Source organism: Paramisgurnus dabryanus, chromosome 5, assembly GCF_030506205.2.
Source record: "Paramisgurnus dabryanus chromosome 5, PD_genome_1.1, whole genome shotgun sequence".
NCBI lineage: Eukaryota > Metazoa > Chordata > Actinopteri > Cypriniformes > Cobitidae > Paramisgurnus > Paramisgurnus dabryanus.
In genome coordinates, this window is record NC_133341.1 from 48,680,869 (window position 1) to 48,704,796 (window position 23,928).

The window sequence follows — 23,928 nt, forward strand, 5'->3', positions numbered from 1 at the left end:
AGCCCAGGTCTGAATGATATTTGGCCGCAGTTACAACTGCAATGCATATATCCAGTTAAATATAAGGTTTCTTGGTTTCACTTCTGTGGAGGAGTTGGTTACTACAGTCTGCTGTGTTGAATATTAAGTTTACGGCGTGTCGAGTCCTGTCTGTTTATGTTGATATTCTTATATCCAACTTTTCACAGAGACACAAATACAGATTAATGATTGATATATGAAACTGTGCTTTTTCACGCGCACAGCTAACGTTAATCTACGAGTCAGCCTTGCCAAACAGTCGAACTTAAAGGATCAGTATGTAGGATTGTGGCCAAAACTGGTACTGCAATCACAAAACTTGTGGCTAAAGCTGGTACTGCAATCACACTACTGGTGGCCAATACACAAAACGACAACATAACTTCAACATAAATCAGTTGAGGGCTGCAACTCCACTTTTTAAATGACAATATCCTGGCCAGACTACTGTTGTCAGTGATAAAAGTATTTGAAATGAAAATGATTTCTTAGTGACATATCAGGGCCATTTTATGATTAATTGATATACATTTCTTACATACTGTTCCTTTAATACTCTCTACCGCTAACTGAACAGATAAAACACAGAGATAAACTACCATATGCTGGGACCGCAAGACCATGCTGGCGGGTTGTCTTTCTCCATTTTGTCAAAAATAGTTTCATTGTCACCACACTTTCAACAAATATAAACTCACCAAAACCGTCATAATTTAGTTAAAACAACCCTATATTCATTAATAAAGATGTAAAGCAAGTTAAAGCAGCGGTAGGCATCTGTGTAATGTAAGCTTACTTTCTGAGGGAGATTAAAACTTTGTTGGTGACCATTTTCTCTCTCATTGCACATTTAAAACAATATGACAAACTATTGACTAAATTCTTACTAAAAATTAAGTTTTCATGAAACAGAAAATATACCAAACTTACCGAACTGACAGAAATCAATCGTCCCCCTTCAGCTGCAGCCAGGAGTTGTGCTCTCCCTCTGTCTGTGTGATTTGACGTTGGCGCACTTGATTACACCACTCTATAAAAACAAACGGTGCTATATAGCACCAATACTGTTGCTTTGGATCGTAACCATAGAGGAACCGTTTTTAGTGCCATATAGCACCGGTGAAGCACCTGTGTAGCACCTGTGTAGAACCATATAGGGGCCATATAGCACCACATATGGTTCTACAAAGCACTATATGGTTCTACACAGGTGCTTCACTGGTGCTATATGGCACTAAAAACGGTTCTTCATATGGTTACGATCCAAAGCAACAGTTTTGGTGCTATATAGCACCGTTTTTGTTTTTTTTAGAGTGAACACTGTATTATTGCATGGCACATTACAGCAATGGCTACAGCAAGGTTACATCAAGACCAAAATATACTGTAAAATTTTCCCGCTCAAACAAATTTACCCAGAATGCACTATGAACTGCAGTACTTTACTGTAATGTACACATACAGTATAGTACTGTAGATTTTTACAGTAATGTACTGCTAAATCTACAGCGACATCTAACAGTGTAACCAGGATAAGGGGTTCAAGCAGACACATTTCCAAAGAAACACTTCCATGCATCAACAAACAAATCTGTAAGTTTGTCTTCTGACTACAGGGGGTCCCCATAAAATACATCTTCTAAATTATTTATATCATTGCTTTGTTATGTACATTATTATAATGTATTTTTTTCTTGTTCCAGCTGAGAAAGTGAGACCACTCCAGCTGGTCTCATTTACTTTGTCTAACCTGCAATTGACAGGGCAAAATCAAATCAAAGTGCAAAGAGACAGGTATGAGTCTCTTACAGTATTGCGACATTGGTACAAACATTGGTACATTATTGACATGAGAATATTTATAACATAGTTCTATAAATGTTTTATGGGTAATGTAATTTTTCCTTTTAAACAAATTCTCTTGTTTTTGAAATTGTCAAATTCACCAATGTATTTAAATATTCTGTACAATATGCTTTTTGTATTGTATAGATTTATTCTATAGTTTGTCAATATAGTTGTATAGATTTATACTATAGTTTGTCAGTATTGCTGTAAATTAGGGGAACATATTGTGTATTTTTTTAAGTAAAACTTATTAACTTTCTTCTGCTGTATGACAATTCATTACACAAAGGTAATATACATTTTATTTATAATTCACAGATGGTTTTCCTTTGTTCCAGATTTAAAGCATTCTAAAAGACCAAAGTCAGAAAGAAAGATAATACCGTGCACCATCACACACAAAACTCGCATAACCATTGGAGGATTTCTATGATTCACTACAGAATTTGTTCAACATAAATTTCCATTTTATTTTTTTCCCCATAAAAATGTGGTAAATGTCATGTACATAGCTTTTATGTTAACACATAAAAAGAATCACTGTGTGAATGTTTGTATTATTTGTATTCATTTGTTCCTTTGTTAGAGCAACCTTTATCAAAAAATTAGATGGATCTCATCATCTACTAACTATAGTATCTTATTTGTTCATTTGCTCATTAACAGCAGTAACAATTTCAGGCCATATGAGGTCGCTACATCATGACAATTTGTACATTGTTATCTCTGTTATACTAATATATTTTCTTCACCGTACGTGCGGAAGAATGTAATATGAAAAATGTAATTATATTTTATAACATCTGGCAAGAAAACTGGAATAAGGAGTTAAAAGGAAGACGTCTTTATAATATTCAGACGTGGGGAGTGAAAGGAGGAAATATGGATCCAAAAGGGAAAAAAACTATTATCACTAGGCTACGCATTGGGCACACCAGATTAAATCATTATTTGCACATGATAAGGAAAAATGAGACAAATGAGTGCATGCAGGGGTGGCAGAAACAGTAGGTCTAGAGCATATGCTTGTTCGTTGTGAGGTATATTGGAATGAAAGAGCTCAATTTGTGGAAGAACTACCAATATTTATTTACCCAATATTATTTACGTATTTGAGAGATACACGTCTGATAAACAGAATTTGAGGTTGTTGTTTGTTTTTGTTAACTGGAAGCATTTGCCTTTGTCTCCTCCTTGGTATTCACACTACCCAGTAGGTGGCGGAAATGCACCAAAAGCTGGTTGGCCAACCGCCATTAAACACAAAAGAAGAAGAATTTCGGAGAAACTCAGATCTGTAAAGAAATATATTTTAGTCGAAATGGTTAATCTCGGACTTAGTAAAGTTGATGATGCACTTGTAGCGAAACACCCGGTAAGTATAAACATTAACATGTCTGTCACTGAAATGTTTAGTTAACTTACATGAGTTATAATAAGAGTTATTATAATCTGTTGTCTGGTAACTAATTTATTTTATATGTGCTCACTTGGAATTTTTGTAAGAGAGCAAGGCTGGGTTGTCCACATTTTTTTTTTAATTCAAGTGAATATGTTATAGACTTTTCCTAAATGTCCATTTCTGTGTGGACACACATCCAAAGTCTTCGCTACAAAATTGTTATACCTATTACCTAACGTTACCCTTTTCAAAAGGTACACTGTTGAATTAATATAAGCCACTTAATAGGTTTCCAGATAATATACACTGACTATGGAGTAAATATATAGTTATCGTAAAAAATTAAGGAATATGTCGTCAACTTTTTTTTAGTGCCGTTATATATGCCATAGTGGTTTTAATGTGTTCAGCTTTTAAGTCTGTAATTGACTGAAACCCACATAAAAATTTAATCGATTCTGATATGTCCCTCTAGTAAGAAATAGGGATGCTCCGATAAGGATTTTTGCAGCCGATACCGATTACAGATTTGTTATCTTCGCTGATATGCAATCTTTTTGACTGTAAAAAATTTATATAAAGTAATTAGGTATATTATTGTATTAATAGAGATTCAAATAAATAAGCACAACAAATATTACTTCTGCAAAGAAATATTTAATATCTCTTTAAAAATGTTTGTCTCTTAAAAGTAATGAAAATTAAACCCTTCACATTTGTTACATACCTCTTTATATGTCTAGGGAAAACAAGGGAGGTAATGTAACAATTGAAATAAAAAAGTAAATGTACTAAAATAAATGACTGACGGACACATCAATCTCCTGATCCAGAATGAACCAAAAACCACAACTAAGATCAATTGAGAATAAAGTAGTGATTTATTAATAACAAAATATTGAAAGTATAAAGGAAGAAAATCTCCAGGAGAGAGTCAAGCCAACATAACAAACAAAAAACCCTCTAACTCTTAAAGGAACTAAATAAGCTGTATCAAAAGTTAAAATAAACAAACAAATGACACATGCTTACCTGTCTCCCTAAATAACATAAACAGGAATGAAAGGGGGCAGAAAATAAATGGCTCCCTCTCCCTAAAGCCTCCTTACTAAAATAAACACAATAAATGAGCAAGTCAAAAAAATCCAACATAAACAAAAGTGTGGTATTAGCTAATTAGCTCAGATGGACAAGTATCTAGTTGTACAATACCAAAACCATGGTTTTGCAAACAATCGAAGCTAAAAGGATCAGATGTACCCGAAAGTGCGAAAAGTGTAGCCGTCAGCACTGCGTCCTGAGACTTTTTGTCCTTTATACCAGTGGTTCCCAATGCAGGTCCCCCCCTTTATATGAAACACCTGATTCAGTTCATAAGCTTGTTAGTGTGTAAATAAAGGAAATGTTTAAACATTCTCCCAGCTAACAGAGAAAAGTTCTAAGAACGTTCCTTGAACGTTTCCAATGTTCGCAAAAAATGTTTTTGCCAACATAAAAAGTGTCCAGTGTTTATGTTTTAAGACCGTTATTTGGTTGTCTGAATGTTAGAGAAATGTTACATTCTATCATTTTCAAACGTTACGACAATGTCATGTTTTAAAACAACTGTTTTCTATATCTACTTTTTGTTTGTTATGTAAATGATAGAGAAACATTTCATTTTATTAACTGTTATAAAACATTATTTCTCAATGTTCTGTAAAAATATTTCTGTAGGAAACACAATTCACTTATTGGGCTTAGATGTTGATGTTTTGTTTCATTTTAAGTCACCATTATGGTGATTTAGTGTTTTAGTTGGAATCTTGACCCTTGACATCTTGCTTGCTAGTTTTTATCTATGTATAAAATACATTTGTCATAGTAATGTAAAGTTATTAGTGCAATTATGTGGTGGTTGGTACGTAACTGATTTACTCACTCATCAAAAGTTTATTTTCTGTCAATAATTTATGTGAAGTCCAGCACTCTCACAGCAGTTTGTCATTAAGGATTTTTAGAAACTTTGAAAAAAAATTAACCGCTGTGTATTTGGGACGCACAAACATCAAGAATCAGAGTATGAATCACAACAATGGTAACAAAGAAAATTTAAAAAGTTCATTATTTATCCATATAGCATTGCAGCATAAAGTTTTTCATTTAATTGTCAACATTGTTGAGATTCATTCTCTGATTCTTGATGCTTGTGTGTCCTAAATAGACAGTGGTAATTTTTGTCCATATTTTCTAAAAATCCTTAATTAATAACTGCTGCATACCATTTTGACAGGAAAGAAAACTTTTGATGTGTGAGTAAAATAATTAATTATATGGTAATCTTAATCATTATTTACCAACCACCACAGAAGTGCATTATTAACTTTACATTACTATCACAAATGTATTTTAAACACTCGATGGATAACATTGTCATCACATTTGAAAATGATAGAATGAAACATTTCTCTAACATTCAGACAACCAAGAAACGTTCTTAAAACATCCGACTTTTTATGTTGGCAGAAAACATTTTTGGCATTGGAAATAGTGATAGACCGATATATATCACACGGCCTTATTTACAGACAGAGTGCTGGAAGCCGGCCGCAAGCGATTGCAGGTCATTTGACTAAAAACAACCAACCTTTCCATGACAACATTGAAAGTTCGGTCTAACAGCTGATCATAGCTGGACAAAGTGGGTTTTAATTTCTCATCTCTATATATATATATTTGTAGTAGTAAAGTGCTAGAAATCAATATCCTTTGCTGATAGTTCCTCGTCATTGTGGAGAGCGCAGTTCATTGTTCCATAGCACCCTCACCTGTTTTTACTATTTGTTAAATATAGTTTTCAATAAAAGTTCAATAAATTTAACTTTTTAAATTGAAACTTGTAACATTTGGCATCATCATTGTGTCATTTTTATGATGTAAATTAAGTGAGCAAAAGCAGTATCGGCTCCAAATATCGGCTCAAGAAAATCGGCAGCCTTTATCCGTCATCGGCTAAGGCTGATGAAACAAAAATCTGTATCGGCATCGGCACTAAAAAATCCATATCAGTCGATCCCTAATTGGAAATGTTCAATGTTTGAAACATTTCCTTAATAAACACACTAACAAGCTGATGAACTGAATCAGGTGTTTCATATAAGGAGACATCTAAAACATTTTGGAAGGGGGGGCCGAGGACCTGGATTGGGAACCACTGCTTTATACCACAGAGCACACTCCTTAATCCACTACACCTGGGGCCTGATGTATAAACGTTGCGTACGCACAAAATGGGCATAGAAATATGCGTACGCAATTTTCCACGCACATATCGGGATTTATAAAAAATAAACTTGGCGTAAATAAGTGCGCATCGTACGGATGCTCTCCACTGTGCGTACGCACTCTTTTTGAGCGGAGTGAAAGAACACAAACTCTGTTCTTGTTTTTATACACATTTAGTTTTAATATTCCTGTTTCATTCATGAAGATCAGCACTCAAATTGCATCTAGGAGTCGCACCTGCCTATGAGTAGCAAATATTTAACAGATGAAAATTATTGAAAAGACGAAGCCTCCACGGTGAATGGAGTGCCACACACATCTGTCATGAACGCGTCTGCGTGTTTGAAACGCAAGGCTATAAAGAACTACATGAATAAGCTTTTCTTCACTCAACAAACCCTAAAGGCTAATGTTTCGTGTATTAGTCTTTATCATCTAATCATAGACAAAACTGTAAAAAAAAAAAGTTTTAATTTAGTTACGCCAAATGACAGAAACTAACCGAGTGACTACATTGCTACAATAGACTTTATAACCTGTAAGATGATGAAAAAAAATGTGATGCACTCGTCTCGGACATTTAATAATTAAAGTTTAGCCTAATATAAAGAGACGTTATTACAATGCAGGTTTATATAAGAAAAACACTAACAAGTATTTAAACTCATTGGTTTTTATATTCTGGTTTCATCTGCTTACGTGTAAATATGCTTTTTTAAGGTTTGTACTGAACTTTTCGTTTGTAGCTACTGAACTTTTTTATCTTAATGCCTTATGGCAGCGCTGGGTAATACATCATTGTCTTTATGTTTTATTATGGGAAACACTTAACGCGAAACTTTTATATGCTGGGCTCGTCTACTGGCCTATAGCAGCCTATTCTTTATAAGGTATGTAATATTGCAGTCATAATGCATTAAGTCGCTTCAATGGTATAATTGATGCACTTGCCACCTGAGATAAAGACGAACATGACCCGAAACAATCTCCACCATCCGCTGGTCAAAAACATTTAATCTCCCTCTGAGTTTGTTTTATATCAAAAATGTTATGAATATAATGACACCTGTCTGGCCATATGTGAAACCAGTATCAACTTTGACAATGCCAGTGTTTAAACAATAAAAACCCATAAGCCTAAAAAAATAATTTCTCTGGCCAAAAGTATATTTTAACTATATGCTAAATAAGTTAATTTTATAAAGTATATTTTTTTAAGTTGAAACTATTTCATTTTAATCTTTTTAAAACTGTTTTGTTTACAGGTTCGTAACACAAAGTTTGTCTTCCAATGCGACGTGAATATATTTCCTTGAATTAAAATATATGAAGGGCTAAATATATTTTTTAATGCTTTAAAATGTATTTACTTGTGAAAAATATATTTTTGTAAACCTATTTCAAAATATATTTAAGCAAATATATTTTTTGGCATTTTTTGTATATTTTGAATTTAAAAATATATTTTTACGATATTTTCCTTGCGTTTTGTAACGTCAATCCATATTAAAATGATATGCAGACCACATTATGCCCAGTAAAACTAAGGGTTGTACGCTCAATATATGGTTGTTTCGGGGAGGAGATGGGGCGGGACTCACGTACTCACAATCTTCCGCTCACTTGGATTTATGAATGGAATTTTGCGCAGTTTCTGGAGTACGCATGGTTTTATAAATCTGAAAACTTTTGTGCGTACGCAAATTCTGCTTTATGTGCGTACGCACACTTTAAGGATGGAATCTACGCAAAGTTTTATACATGAGGCCCCTGGGACCAATTACTCCGAGAGAGAGAGAGAGAGAGAGAGAGAGAGAGAGAGAGAGAGAGAGAGAGAGAGAGAGAGAGAGAGAGAGAGAGAGAGAGAGACGGTAGATCTACGCCCCTGGCAGTTTTACGCCCCTGACAGTTTTACGCCCCTGTTGTTCCTCGTGCGTCCAGTAGGGGGAGGCTGTATATTAGTATATGAGCCTAGTCATATATCAGAACAGCAGACCGTATGATAGCAGCAGACCTTCTTGAAGCGATACGAATTGAGGTATGTTAAATAATCTGCTAAAGTTATTGTTGTTGATTGTATTATAATTATACATTTATTATTTATAAACGATTGATGCGATATACTGCCATTAATTATAAGTAACCATTGTTTCTAACACTATTCAACCTTTGCTTTGTTTATTTTTTATCAGTGAGTGAGAGCACTTTGATAGCAGGATAAAAAACATTCAAAAAGTGGCAAACCAGGAGTCATGCTGTTAAGAAATAACCAAGTCATGGTGTTAATAAATTTTTTTGTGAATCATATTGTCTCTTTCTTTTAAATGACCCTTGGAATTTTAGAAAAGTTACATTGTGTTTGTCTTCATAAAATGCTATGTAGGACATGTTTTGTAGCTGTATGACGACCTATTGTGAATTGTACAGCAGATATTTCATTTAGGATCCATATGATTTATCCTACACAGTTTATGTCTAATGGCCTAAATATTGTTATAATATCTAAATGTAACTTAATATAAAATCACAACATCATATATCAGTCAGTCTCTTGTAAAAACAGTTTATAAATACATATAAATAGTTAAGTGTGACGTCATCATGCGTGGGCTTCAGAGCGTCTTTCGTTGCTAAGTAACCTAAGCATTTCTTTGACGCTGTGATGAGCACCCACCAGCAGAAAAAGATTTTGGTGCCTATAAAGACGCACGTTTGTTAAGAACTGTATATCTGATCATCGTTTTCATTTTTATATTTTAAAATGTATGTATGCATTATGTATAAGACCTATATGCATCAATGTGCACGTGTGCATACACGCATGCAGCCCCCCCCCCCACACACACACACACAATCAATCAATCTATAACCACCGCGCCACCGCAGTGAATTTGTGCATTGCCACTGCAGTGGTAAAAAACTGCCATCGTCACAGCACCTATAGGCCTAGCCTAGTTCCTAGCCATCACAACTTTTTTAATTGTTTTCTGTCGGACTTAGTAACTACAAAAGAGTCAAGTTTTAAATAGGAAAATATCGAAACTTTTTGGTTATGTTTAGCGCGATGCTCATGGTCTAATCAGATTCAATGGATTGTGCTAAGCTAAAAGTGGTAGCGCCAGACCCGGAGATCAGCTGAATGCTTTCCGAAACGGTAAAAATCAAATGTTTAACTCTAGGGGAACTGGAAAATTAGCATATTTTCAAAAATGTGGAATGTTCCTTTAAGACGTGAGAGAGATCGCTCTGTTCACGTGCACTGATGACAGACTGCTGTGTGTGTCGGTTGTACGCAGACAAGAGCAGCTGTGAGGAAAAAGAAAGTTGAAACGGTCAAAACTTTAAAACGCATGCAAAAATAACATTTTGGAATGAGGATGCAACTGCCCGCGATAGATATGTGTTGTATACACAGTTTGATGGGGATGTGAATATGTGCCGTGCTGTTGACCAATACAAATCTGCACGTCACACATGAGCAACGGGTTATATAAATGCTCACACTACGTAAAAAACGCTCTCTAACTGCAGCCGCATTCAGGATCGCTATGATGACAAAAGTAAACAGAAAGATCAGTTCAAGAAATTTAGCGAGTACCGATCGAGTCATTTAATGCCATTATCGGCCGATCGATCGGAGCATCCCTAGTTAGTAAGATAGCCATTGTGACAATTTGTCCATGTGACAAATAGCACTGGTCTGTCTGCCCTACACATCATAAATCATGCATAATACATATAGGGGCAGTTTCCCGGACAGGGTTTAGATTAAGCTAGGACCTTTAGTTATATTATGACATTTACAAACATATCATACAAAAAACAATGCTGGTTTGGACCTTGAGACAAAACAAGGGCACTTATACAGGGCTCAACGCAAATAATTTTTTTATACTGGACCAGTCGGGCCAGTGGTTCAGGTTTTCACTTGCCCTGCCAAAATTTAAATAAAAAATGTCAGTGTCACATATTAAAAAATAATAATAATTCAAAAGTCAAATATAATTGTATACATATACAACAGACATGTTCCAACGAAAAAAGGCTCCCAACTTTTCTGCTTTATTTGTAAACCGACAGCAAATTGTTCAAAATATTGCATAGTTTCTTTCGTTGTGTTTTGTCCAAGTAAATGTCTGCTTCCAAGATGTAAAATAATATACATTGATGAAAATATATTTTAGTGACTGAGGGTGAAGCACTGGCCCGATCGGGCAAGTGACAATACTTTTTACTGTCCCGAACGTCTCTCACGCTTGCCCTGGGCCACCGGGCAGTCCTTTATGTTGAGCCCTGTTATATACAGTGGCCTCCACAATTATTGGCACCCCTGTTTAAGATGTGGTCGTGGACTTCTAAAAATTCTCATTTTTATTTAAACAACATAGAACCCAAATGCAAAAAAAGACAAAAATCAAACCTTTCATTTAAGTAAATTACTTTGGTGGTAAAGAATTTACAAAAACTTGAAATCTTGCGTCCCACAATTATTGGCACCCCTGATATTAATACTTTGTACAACCCCCTTTTGCCAACACGACAGGACTTAATCTCCTTCTATAACATTTCATAAGATTGGAGAACACAGAGAGAGGGATCTTTGACAATTCTTCTTTGCACAATCTTTCTAGATCATCCAGTGTCCTCTCTTATGCACTCTCTTCTTTAGCTCGCCCCACAGGTTTTCGATTGGGTTGAGGTCTGGGGACTGAGATGGCCATAGGAGGACCTTGAATTTGGGACTGCTGAACCATTTTTGTGTAGATTTTGCCACATATTTTGGATCATTATCCTGCTGAAAGACCCAGTGACAACCCATCTTCAGCTTTCTGGCAGAGGCCCTCAGGTTTTTATTTAAAATGTCCTGGTAGTTCAAAGCGTTCATAATGCCATATATGCCATATAATGTTCATAATGTATTACCATCCTCCTCACTGTGCGTTGTGGCAAGATAAACTTGGAACCTCTTCCAGCCTTGTTTGTCACTGTTCCAGTTGTTTTAAACTTCTTAATGATTCCTCTGACTGTAAATACGGGCAAGTTAAGGCAAGTGGCTATTTTCTTGTAGCCACTGCCTGACTTATGAAGGTCGACACACATCTGTCTTACTTGAATGGTGTGTTCTATTGTCTTTGCCATGATGACAAATGGGTAAGAGAATTAAGCCTCTTTGTCACGTCATATTTATACTCCAGGGAAACAGGAAGTCATGAATTACTAATTAAAACTACCTGACCAACCCTGACCAACTTTAGCAACTACAGAAAAATATATTTAAAACGTTTTTTTTTTCATAGGAACTGTTAGGGGTGCCAATAATTGTGGAATGGACTAATATATTCTTAATTCATGGACTTTTTAAATAATTTTTCACTTGTGCTAAAGGGTATATTTTTCTAAATTTTTCTGATAGAGATTATGCTTGTGCAAAAAAAAAGAATTTGATCGCTTTTAACACATCTTAAACAGGGGTGCCAATAATTGTGGAGGGCACTGTATTTTAAGATTTGTCATTGCAAGTTGTTTTTTAAATTAAGGCAGCTCAAAGAGGCAATCCCATAATTATTGCCTGGTAGGCCACTGATATTTTCTTGTTCTCCTGTCAGGGTTTGCAGCAGTATGCCGCCTGCCAGTCGTATGCCTTCATGAAAGGCACAGCAAGCTTTCTGCTAGGTTAGTGTCATATAAAAGTAGTCACATGATCGTTATAGTGGTTGTATTACTTGTAGGAAATCTGTAGATCTGCAATCAGATAGAGACTTTTTCTTAGGTTGTAGGCTTCTGAAAATGTTCTGCTTAAAAGCATTTAGTAATCTTGTGTTGTATGAGTAGGGCTGGGCAAAAAAATCAATTTTTCGATTAATCGTTTTTTAAAATGTGGTCGATTAAAAATCGATTCTCAAAGAGCAGATCCTCAAAGATTTATTTCTGCAAACATTGAACGGAGGAATGAAAGCATTTTAGATTTCGCAAGCAAGACATGTTGTGGCTTTTAATTTCCTTTTATTTATTACCCACTTGTAAACTGCTGTTCACTGTTCTTTTTTATTAATATAGTATGTGTATTAAATCTATATTCATTGAGTTGAATCGAGAATCGAGTATAAAAACTTACCTGAGAACCGGAATCGAAAATGTAATCGAGAATCGGAATCGATAGCTTGTGAATCGAAATCGAATCGATCTGGAACATCTGAATCGATACCCAGCCCTATGTATGAGTCTTCACTAAAGTTTCAAAGGGATCTCAGACTTGACTTGTTTTTTTCTTCATATAGTCCCCTTACTATATGACACAGTTGTCTTGCTTGTTTCATTTTATTTCTTCTTAGTAATTTTAGGAATGTTGAAAACAAATACTGACTTGCAGCTATGAAAGAATCTCTGTATGTATTCAAATACTGTAGCTTTGAATTTCTTTTTCAGGCACAACCGGTTTATTTTTTGTACAGCGAGCACTTCAGAAGAGAATTTCGTATCCTTTGCAGTGGAATGTTTTAGTGTCTGTTGGTAAGCCTTTATTTTTATTGGAAATGCAAGAGAATATTAATTAAATGGATACAGACTATAGAAGTAAACTTAAAGGTATTTCAAAGAAAAACATTTGGTCATGACTTTCTCTTATCTGCACAGTTGCTTCATCACTATTTAGCTATTCAGTAACACGCTGGGAAACAAGGAGGTGCTCAGATTTGTGGTTATTCCTTGAGACAGGAAATGTTCCTGACAGCAGCTCTCTCAGTAAGTGTGTACATACTTGCAAGCTTTTAAAAATATATATTTTTGTATGAATTTTCTGGATTAATACAGTCTGTAGTAGTCTTTCAAACTTGTTATTTTAAGGTAATTTTTGTAGACCGATCATTTGCATTTGTTTTAACATGCGTTTTCCCCAATGAAAACTGGGCTTATGATGTAGTAATGTGACTATATTTCTTTCATTATTTAGAGGAGGAGGATGAGACTTCAACTCGTACATCACCTGCCAAGCCAAAAGTCACACAATATGGAGATGTCATAGAATGAACTCAAAAATTCTGCAGTGAATTTTACCTATGTTAATACTCAGAATGGTCAATTAAAATTGTATTTTTTCTGTATTAAACTGAAGTTGAGTCATTTTTGTTTGTGTGTGTCAATAAATTATTTAACACATCTTTGTTTTCAGTTCCATCTAGTTAACACACATGCTCCATAAAATTTTCACACGTTTTATTCAGCTGATATTATTTGTCAATTTTTGTTAGATCAGATATGACTAATGACATATGTTACAGGTTGAACTTTTAAGCCAAGTGTGTGACCTAAATAAACAGACAGATTGTCATTGCTAAGCACCACTGGTATGTTTTATGACATCTCATAAGAAATTATCATATACTTCAGTAGTATGAATGACTGAAGTATACAGACATCACACCTGTCTATGAATGGATGTTAACCCATTGTTGTCATTATTTACTCACCCTTCTGTTGGCTCAAACCTGTAACAAACATCACATTATCACATATGTCTTAAAAATAATACATAAGAAACTAAACTTAGAACTAAACTAAACACTTTAATGATAGAAAGGTGAAAAAGGTGAAGGGATTTGCTAACATCTAAGGATAAGGTTAAAGCTAAATAACATCTTGAGTAAGAGCTTGGTTTCAGCCCTTTATCAATCCTTTAAAACTGTCATATTTAATATTATGATTCCCATTTAGCATTTCAACTCATCCATTTTCTCATTTAAAAATACATCAAACTGGCTGTCATGCTTTTAACTAATAAAATATTGTATATTTCTTGAACTCTTACCTACAAAAAAAAGGTTATGAACGACGTTACAATTATTCACAGGAACATATCTTGATATCACACATTGACAACATTCCCCAATAGCAATACTATACTTCATGACAATTTTAACATTTATGAAACAAAGTGTCAAAATTTAAGACTATCACCATGGAGCCCGTCAACCGCGTGTAAATGGCCCTTGACGTTGTGTTTATAGCCGTCTAATCAGAGGGTCCAAAAGAAAGCATGGGGCGATGTCTGTGCTGTGATTGGTTAAGAAAGCCGGCCTGGAGCCCATGAACACGCCCTGCTCAGCGCAGTCTGTCATTCATACTCGGCAAAATGTCTCCGCGCATCGCATGACTCGGAAAATGTTACAGTAGAGCCGCGTATGCACTTCGCTGAAGATCAAACGAGCAACAACTGAGCTTGTAATGTAATGATGAACCGTCAAATTATTGTTTTATTTTCTCGCTGCTTATAACGCCGGCCTATTCATCTCGAATAGATTTTCCATAACTTTAAACTAAAAACGTTTCCGGGAATAACCGCGTTAAACATGGATTTCATTTTCGGCGGCGTGGCAGCGTGTGGCGCTTGTTTATTTACAAACCCGTTAGAGGTCGTGAAAACTCGGATGCAGTTGCAAGGAGAGCTGAAAAGCCGAGGAACCTACCAAGTTTATTACAAGAATGTGTTTCACGCCTTTTACACCATAGGTAAAATAGATGGACTGGCTGGTCTCCAGAAAGGCTTGGTGCCCGGACTGGTTTATCAGTTATTTATGAATGGGGTCCGGCTGGGGTCTTACGCTATCATCGAGTCCTTGGGATACATTCACACGGACAACAGGGTCAGCGCAGCGAAGAGCACGCTGGCCGGGGGCGTTGCCGGTGTCGTAGGCGCTGTTATGGGAAGCCCAATTTACCTGGTGAGTTTTGCTTTGTGTTTCTCTATTACAGTTCGAATTAGGCGCATGTTTAATGATTGGATTTCGTGGAAACAGTAGGGTCACAGAATCAGAAAGGACAAAAGCAAAGACGTGGGCGGCGCTAGAATACATTAGTGCTGGTGCAAGACCACGGTTGTTGTACAAGCATTAGCTACATACGTTCTGGGAACGTTCCCTGTAGGTTATATTTATAATAGTATTTATAAAGTATTACAATGATCCCAGCAAGCACAGAACGTTACCCTAAAGTTAGTTTTTGGAAACTTAACGTTAAACTAACCTAAAAATAATGTCCTATTTGTAGTGTCTTTGTTGAGGTTTTTATCTCAGGTATTCTTGAAATTATTCAAGTAATTATTAAGTATTTCTATTGCATTTTGTGTTTCCTTTAGGTAAAGACACATCTTCAGAGTCAGTCGACTTCCTCTATTGCAGTTGGACACCAGTATAAGCATAGGGTGAGTTAATTTTCAACTCAACTTAGTTGAAAACTTAGGTTTAATTTTTACGAATTTGTTTTTATTTGGAGAACTTACATTTTTACCCCTTTTGAGGTCTGGGCTGTGGAATTAAATTTTACATTTACATTTGTGGTTATTGAATCTGCTTCATGCTCTCACTAAAGGAAATAACTGAAAATAAATAGTTGTTGGATTTACCCAATTCAATTATGGACACCGGTGTTACACATGATTGACACAGGTTATCTTAAAATAAAATTAACAAGTACCCACACAGGTAACATGTTAAGTAAGACAACTTATTTCAATAACGTGGAACAAGTGTCTATAATTGAATTGTGTAAATCCAACAATTCTTTTTCAGTGTATGTTTAGACTTGAAGCAACCAGTACAAGCACAAAACACAGACATAAAAATGCAACAGTACACCATAAGCATACTGTAAGAAAACCAATAAATAAGAAAACAGCTATACTGGATAAAACGTTCTCCATATACAGTATAATTTCTGGATTGGAGGCTCTTTTTAAAACCTTAGCAACAGATGTTTCCATGATACCAGGAACCGGTCTGTATTTACTATTGATAATAATATCAACTTACTGTTGTTGTGGCTTAAACAAAGCTATTGTTTCTGTTATATCTCTATTTTTCCTCTGTCAGGGCATGATGCATGCACTGCTGGACATCCACAGACAGCACGGCATTCTGGGTTTATGGAGGGGGGCAAGTGCAGCAGTCCCAAGAGTCAGTGTGGGATCAGCCGCTCAACTCTCTACCTTCTCTGCTTCTAAAGAGCTGGTCACTGACATACAGGTAAACAATGAATGTTTTATTCAGTAAGTCATTTAATGTTCTTAAAGCTGCGGTCGGCAACTTATTTGATCATATTTTTTGATCATATTCACTGAAACCAACACTATGCTCCGATAGAACAACATAAATTAGACTGTTTAAGAAAAAACCCTGTGCTTCTAGCTCCACCTAGAGCCTGTTATTTGTTTTGCAAAAAATCCACCGCTCCCGATTCACTTGGTCCAATCAGCGCAGGACAGTTCATTTGGTCCAATCAGCGCAGGACTGTGCAAAATCTGCCTGTCAATCACAGTACCTGCACGCGCCACAGATCCCCCCCTCCACCTCGTGCGCGTAACAATATCATGTGCATCCGCCTGAAGTTCACAGGTGTTTTGGTTTGAACGCAGAGTGATGACGGAGAGAACATTCGCTAACAAACTTCCAATTCCTCGGTTAACAACCAGAGCTTGGAAAACAACAAATCAAAAGAAGGAAACAAAGATAGAAAGCGACCGTGACGTAATAAAACTACGATCAAAATCGGAACAGCATTTGAAAGGTGGAGGAATCTACGAGATTTTAAAGGGTTCAAGCTGGATGCAGAGCTTGCCACATTTCTTCTCAACAGGTAATTGTGCTTTATAAACCATTGATTGTATTTCAGAGTGTTATGCAAGTAATCTAAGTATTCTTGCTAAGTATGCGTTCACAATAATACTGGTGCACACGTGCTGACGAGGACGAGCTCTAGGGGAGGTTGCTCGTGGTAGTGGGGGAGGGACATGAAATTGTAAACATTTGGAAACTGCTCAATCCTCCAGAGTTGCTGAAAGCAGCTTTAAGAGAAAGTTCTTAAAGGTACCAAAGAATGCATTGATACAATGTGTTACATTGTTATCTGATATCTACAAAGAAGGTATGTGGTTTTATTAACCTGTTAAAACCAACAGCCATTTTCAGGCCAAATAATGAAATTGACATGCCCACACTAAAACAGTTGTAGTTCCTAAACCCTTTGCCCTACAGACATGATTTTAATATCTTTAAAATGAAGACACTTGGGACATTACTTTCCAGTTATCAGAATACAGATGTAAAAAAAGCTAAAGTTATAGACACTAAAGTTTGGTGAAAAAATATTTATGTTTTTATTTCATTAATGTCATATTAAATGTGCCATACCAACCCAAAAACAACATAGTCCTTAGAGCACATGTCTGACCAATCTATGTTTCAAATTTGAAGAAGATATGATAAAAAATAAGGTTTCTGTAAGGTTTGATCTTACAGAATACCAAATGGTAAGTGGTATAAAAAGATATAATAGTGCAATTTAGATGTACCACATATAGCAAACCTTCATTATTTGCAGTTTTTTAAAATAATACACACAAATTATGTTTTATGATTTTTTATTTTACAAAAAAATAAAAGTGCACATTTACACTAAATATTTGGGGTGAAAAAATCTTTTAAAAAATTTAACTTTAGCAGATATATTTACTATTTACAACTTAAACACAATGTTAATCAGAGAAATAGCTTACCATTATTTTGATAACTGGTAAATGGCCAACCATTATTTTGATAACTGGTAAATGGCCAACCATTATTTTTTTATAACTGGTAAATGGCTAACCATTATTTTTTTATAACTGGTAAATTGCTAACCATTATTTTGATAACTGGTAAATGGCTAACCATTATTTTGATAACTGGTAAATGGCCAACCATTATTTTGATAACTGGTAAATGGCTAAATTTTATTTTGATACGTAAGAAATTAATTGCTAAACGTTATTTTGATAGGTGAGAATTTGCTAACCATTATTTTGATAAGTAAAAAATTGATAACCAATTGACAACAATTGATAAAAAAAGGCTCAACAGTTATCATACAGACTTGACCCCAATAACAGTATTAGTTTATTTTATTATTTGCTACACTATGACTTCCCATAAAAACATACACTAACAACATAAGTTATATTGTATATAGTATTTATTTGCAAACGTAAACAAACTGCTAGCAAAAAGCCAAGAGAATGTAAACAAAGCAGACGCAGCTAATCGCTGTGGATGACAGGTATGCTGGATAACAACTCGCCAAACAACGCAGACAGCAACAAGTTGTGAATTAAATAATCGTCACTTTAAGCAGAATATAAGCACCCCGCATATCAATGGAATCGTCTGACTATTGGCTACATGTTATGTATGACAAAATATTTCTGAAAGCTCATTGGCTGGCAGAGGTACGACAAAAATGATAGGCTGTCCATTTGAGAACGTCGCCACAGTGGGCGTGACTGTTTTGTTATTTTGGTTAAATACTGCCTTATTGTAGTTAAGTTTATGGATAGGCTTATTTTAAACGTAAGACTCTAATCTATCAGATACTATGGAGTTTTAATACGGTTTTAGGGTGCTGCGTGCATATTTGATTAAAAAGCAACAATGGTGGATGGTTCTCTTCTATGAAATCTGATGTAAACAACGGAGAATATATCAATATTTCTTAGATTTGTTACTTTTGTAGACTACAAATGCACGATGTTATACAGGGAACGCTTGGCAAAAATTATTTACAAACATGAGACCGGATGGACTTAGGACTCGCACTCAGTTTTTAAACAAAGGTATGTTGTCCCGTTATGATTTTCCAAGTTCCGTTTGCAGTCCTTGCACAAATGAATGCACGGCGAATGCTACAGCATTTATTTAATAAAATAGTGCTCGGATATCACAAGTAAACCCTTAGACCTTTCGAATGATAAGCTGGTTGTTAAGATTTAGACCGTTCTTGTGCAATAGATTACATAGTGAATGTAAATGTTTGTAAACAAATACCCGTCGGGCCATGCTGGTCGGCTTAACAGGTTAAGTGCAAAAATGATCCAGAAACGGTTTTACATATCCATTTACAACCTAGAATTAAATGGTCTATTATAACTTATTTAAAAGGGTCATGAATAATAATGTTAAGCTCTGCTCTGATTGGCTGTTTATCATAGGGGCTTCATTTCAGTAGCTCTGTGGGTGCAAACAGACCTTATCTTTGAGCCTGTATCAGATGAAGATACATATTTTGAGGAATAATCAATTATTCTGAGATTTGAAATGGACATTTCTGAGTAGTAAGTTTGTGTTTTTTCAGTATGGACCTGCGAATTGTTACTATAATGTCAATAATAGAACTTCAGCCTAAACGCTAGCATAAAGCGCTAACTCGACAGTCAAATGTAGTTTTTAGCATTGAAACAACATTGTACAACAATCTCATTGAGATAGGCCTGTTTTTCAGTGGTCTTTGCATGCACAAGGTTTACAAAAAAAGGAGAAAACAAGAGTGTTTGAGGCTGACAATATGTTATTCCTATTATTCATCTATGCCTAGGTAAATACAGTTTTCAACTCTACAGCACCTTTAGGAAAATAGTTGTCTTAAAAAACATCAACTTTTAAGTCTCTTACCATGTATTTTTAAGTATTCGCTGCAAAGTTTTTTAGTAAACTAGCTTTACAGAAAGCATTTTATATGTGCTTGTATATGTGCTGCATGTATAGATGTATGTATGAATATTCCAGGTCTCAAAAGTTTCAAGAAAGAGTTGTGAGAACTGGCACAGAAGTCTAGTGACATGTTTAGGCTGAACCAGCCATTTAAATGCAGAAGTGCAGATGAAATGAAAAGTAAAAAAATCCCTGGGAGGAGGAAAAACTGTAATTTCTTCTGTATACTAATAAAGATTTCCTTCCCCTTATTTACAGGTTTTCCCTGAGAACAGCTGGTTAATAGCTCTAAGTGCTGGTATGATCAGCAGTATAGTGGTTGTATTAGCTATGACCCCTTTTGATGTGGTCAGCACTCGCCTCTACAACCAACCGGTGGACCATCACGGCAAGGTGATCTTCTAACAGCATATAAACAACATACAGCATAATCAACACTGAAAACCTAGGTTTTCTTTACCAAATGTTTTATATCTTAAGTCAAATTGTGGTTGCAGTTTTTTTTTAGCATGATACTTTTCCAGTTCCATGCATAAACATTACCAGGGCTCTAGACTAACTATTTGAACTGGTTGCACTGGTGCACCTAACTTTTTTTCTAAAAAGTTTTTAAAGTTCACCCAAATATGAAAATTCTGTCATCATTTACTCACTCTCATTGTTGGTACAAACCTGTATAAATGTCTTTGTTCTGATGAACACGACTGAAGATATTTTGAGGAATGTTTGTAACCAAACCATCCATGAGCCTCATTCACTTCCATAGTATTCTTTTTTCCTACTATGGAAGTGAAAGGGGCTTATGATCGGTTTGGGTACAAACATTCCTCAAAATATCTTCCTTTGTGTTCATCAGAACAAAGAAATGTATACAGGTTTGTAACAAAATGAGGCATGTAAATGATGACAGAATTTTCATTTTTGGGTGAACTATCCCTTTAACACCGCAGTTTTACAAGAACCCGTGGTGGTTTAATGTACAGAATAAAAAATAACATGTATTTTATCATTTTCATGCTGTCATTCCATTTTCCTTATACGAGGCATGCACAGTTTGTTTGATAACCCTTATCCACAGTGATTAAAAGAACACCTGACGTGTTATCCGACATCAGCATCAATTTATTCTATACCCGCCCATTTGACACAAAGACTGCAACCTGGCCGCTCCGCAAATAACGCAGTAAATACTGCAGCGCATGCGCATTTTCAAACATACACACACGTAGCCTAGGTCCAGGATTATCTGGACCACGCCCAATTAGAGGGAGCGGTACGCCCTTCACTATCTCTGATTTAGACCACGACACGGGCCTATTGTTGTCTGTTGATTAACCACAAGGAGACTTTCAGAGTTGCAGAGACTTTCTTCCCGTTGAACGGCTGGTTGCACCAGTGCTACCTGAGATTTTTTAAGTTGCACCATTGAGAAATTAGGCCGCACTCTAGAGCCCCGATTACAAAAAGGTAAAACTCTTTAAAGAGTAACTAAACCCCTGGTCAGAGCCTGACTCCACCCACTGGCAATATTTGAAAAATGCAAGAAAAGTGGGCAGATCCCAGCGGTGATAGAGGGGAAGAACTAAGCTCATAACCAAGTGTGTGGTGAGATTGAACCTGCTTACGTCACGAGTCATTTTTTGGACCCAACATCCAATAGGAAAATTCAACTGCAGTAGCCACCGTTCAACCTGAAGAGGGCAGCACTCAGACGTTTTTACACCATATATTGCAGTATTGAAACACTTTATATCCAAATGTCAAAAAAAGTTACTAAAATCAATGAACAGCACTAATAAAGCATCATCCTTAGATCATTAACTAAAAAAAGTGGGTTTAGGGTTTAGTTACTCTTAAAAAAATATTTCTGCTCATTCTATGCAAATTTCTTCCTGCAGGGCATAGTGTACAAAGGTTTTGTGGACTGTTTCTCAATGACACTGAAAAAGGAAGGCATGACTGGTCTCTATAAAGGTCTTGGAGCCTCCTACTTCCGGCTCGGTCCACACACCATCCTCTCTCTGCTCTTCTGGAATGAGCTACGCTCTTTGTATAACAGCCACAGCTAGCGTATTACAGTATATATTTCAGAAAAAGATCAACTTTATAATGTTTCCCAACATTAGCGGAATAGTATGCAAGATATTTTTTTAAAGGTTACAGCCTTATTAAATATTCCAATTTTATTATTAATAACTAAGGTCTAAAATAACAGCTAAGGCTGTTTAAAAAGTTTATATATTACAAGCCTTATACTAATCAAGCTATAAGATGACTGATAAGATGACTTACCCACACAACAAAATGTTCCTTTAATGAAGGCACTGCAGCTATTTGAGTGATAGAAGATTTAATGAAAGATGGGACTTCCTACATTTGAGTGGTTGTATTGGGCATTGTCCTTTTCCCATTTATAGTAATACCACTGCAGTCTTTTGTTAATATCTATAGTCTTTAGTCATTTAAACAGTTGTTGTGGCCAGGGTGCTGCTATCCAGTCTTTAGGGTGTTTTAGGTGGTTGCTACCATGTTATGGGTCATTGTCAGGTGAAAAAAATCTTATATCCTTTTTTAATATCTGCCAGACAGGAACTGTAGATTAGATTACTCAAGTGAAGAATTCATTCTTACTCGTAGCATAGACTTATTGAATCCAAAAGGGAGGGATTTCCATGATCCTATAGCCTATATTCCCTTTACACCAGCTGCTTTGCAAGGTTTTGCGAATTAGAACAGATCTACACTCACAGGGGCGTCATGCACCAATTTTTTTTAAGGGGGCACAGTGTGCACAGATACAGAAATGTATGCATACACGGACAGCAAACGAAATATTATAAAGCTTTCAGTCTTTTCCATGGCACTGTTTTGAGCCTTCCTGCCTTCATGACAAAAACCTCCAAAATAAAAGTGTTGACTAACTTTCATATCAAATACTATTCAATCGGAATAATGACATATTGGCATTTACATCTGGAACGGCATGTTTTGTTTATTCACGTTTTGTTTAATGACTTGTTTAATTGTGTCAATACATTTTGCACAACAACTGGATAATCCTATAAAATTAATGTAATTTTAAATCCATAAAGTTTATAAACAACGAAAATTACATAAGCTATAGCCAGATTGATTTTAATGTTCAATAATGATTCAAAAAATTTTTAGATAAAAATTATTAGAGAAATTGATTTTTGCATTCAACTTTACCTCATGTGAACATGTGTGATATTCCGCGTCCCCGTGAACTTTGGCGAACTTTGGCGTTGTACCAAGAAGATGAATCTAAAATCTCTACTAACATAACGTTGAGACGGTCACATTTTAAACCATACAACCATACACAGAGGGGGTTAGCTGCACATTACCGTACTGGGGTTTGGAAATGTTGTGAACGTTTCTTCCACGTTTTAATTCCTCAGATAGCAAAATGCAGCAGCAACAGCAAAGAGCTCGTGAACGCGCTCAGACGTTGATGACTTCATTGACTGCGCTGAATGCAGCGCCTGCCGCCAGCATAAAGTAATGTAACACGATCAAAACGGCGAAAATCTCCGAAAAGTGACAAGGATGCAGCACATAATTAATAATATTGTGCATATTAAACAGATTAAAAGACAAATAACAGATTAATGGACGCTTCTTTGATTTTGAGGCTCAAAAAACCAAGGGGGCAAGTGCCCCCTCAGTTTGAATGGGCATGACGCCTCTGTACACTCAGTGATTGCATCAGTGTTACTGTAAAACATGTATTTCTAAACAAACAGGTTACTTATGCAAATTCATATATTCGCATTTTTAAATTCTTAATTGTATTTAGTTGACAAATGTTGATGCTTAGTAGTTTTCATTTTTCATTACAAGTCTCCTATGTAATTTTGA

General features: G+C 35.7%; 2 protein-coding genes across 2 annotated transcripts; both read left to right on the forward strand.

Moving 5' to 3' along the window:
- The first annotated feature begins 3,097 nt into the window (after positions 1-3,097).
- On the forward strand, positions 3,098-13,666 carry tmem141 (transmembrane protein 141). Its single transcript, XM_065284697.2, has 5 exons — positions 3,098-3,244; positions 12,142-12,208; positions 12,962-13,045; positions 13,169-13,276; positions 13,485-13,666. The coding sequence occupies exons 1-5, from the start codon at positions 3,191-3,193 to the stop codon at positions 13,559-13,561; spliced, it is 390 nt and encodes a 129-aa protein (XP_065140769.1). The 5' UTR covers positions 3,098-3,190; the 3' UTR covers positions 13,562-13,666.
- An 838-nt stretch (positions 13,667-14,504) lies between these two features.
- On the forward strand, positions 14,505-23,928 carry slc25a35 (solute carrier family 25 member 35). Its single transcript, XM_065284590.2, has 5 exons — positions 14,505-15,252; positions 15,666-15,731; positions 16,399-16,551; positions 20,305-20,439; positions 21,945-23,928. The coding sequence occupies exons 1-5, from the start codon at positions 14,881-14,883 to the stop codon at positions 22,113-22,115; spliced, it is 897 nt and encodes a 298-aa protein (XP_065140662.1). The 5' UTR covers positions 14,505-14,880; the 3' UTR covers positions 22,116-23,928.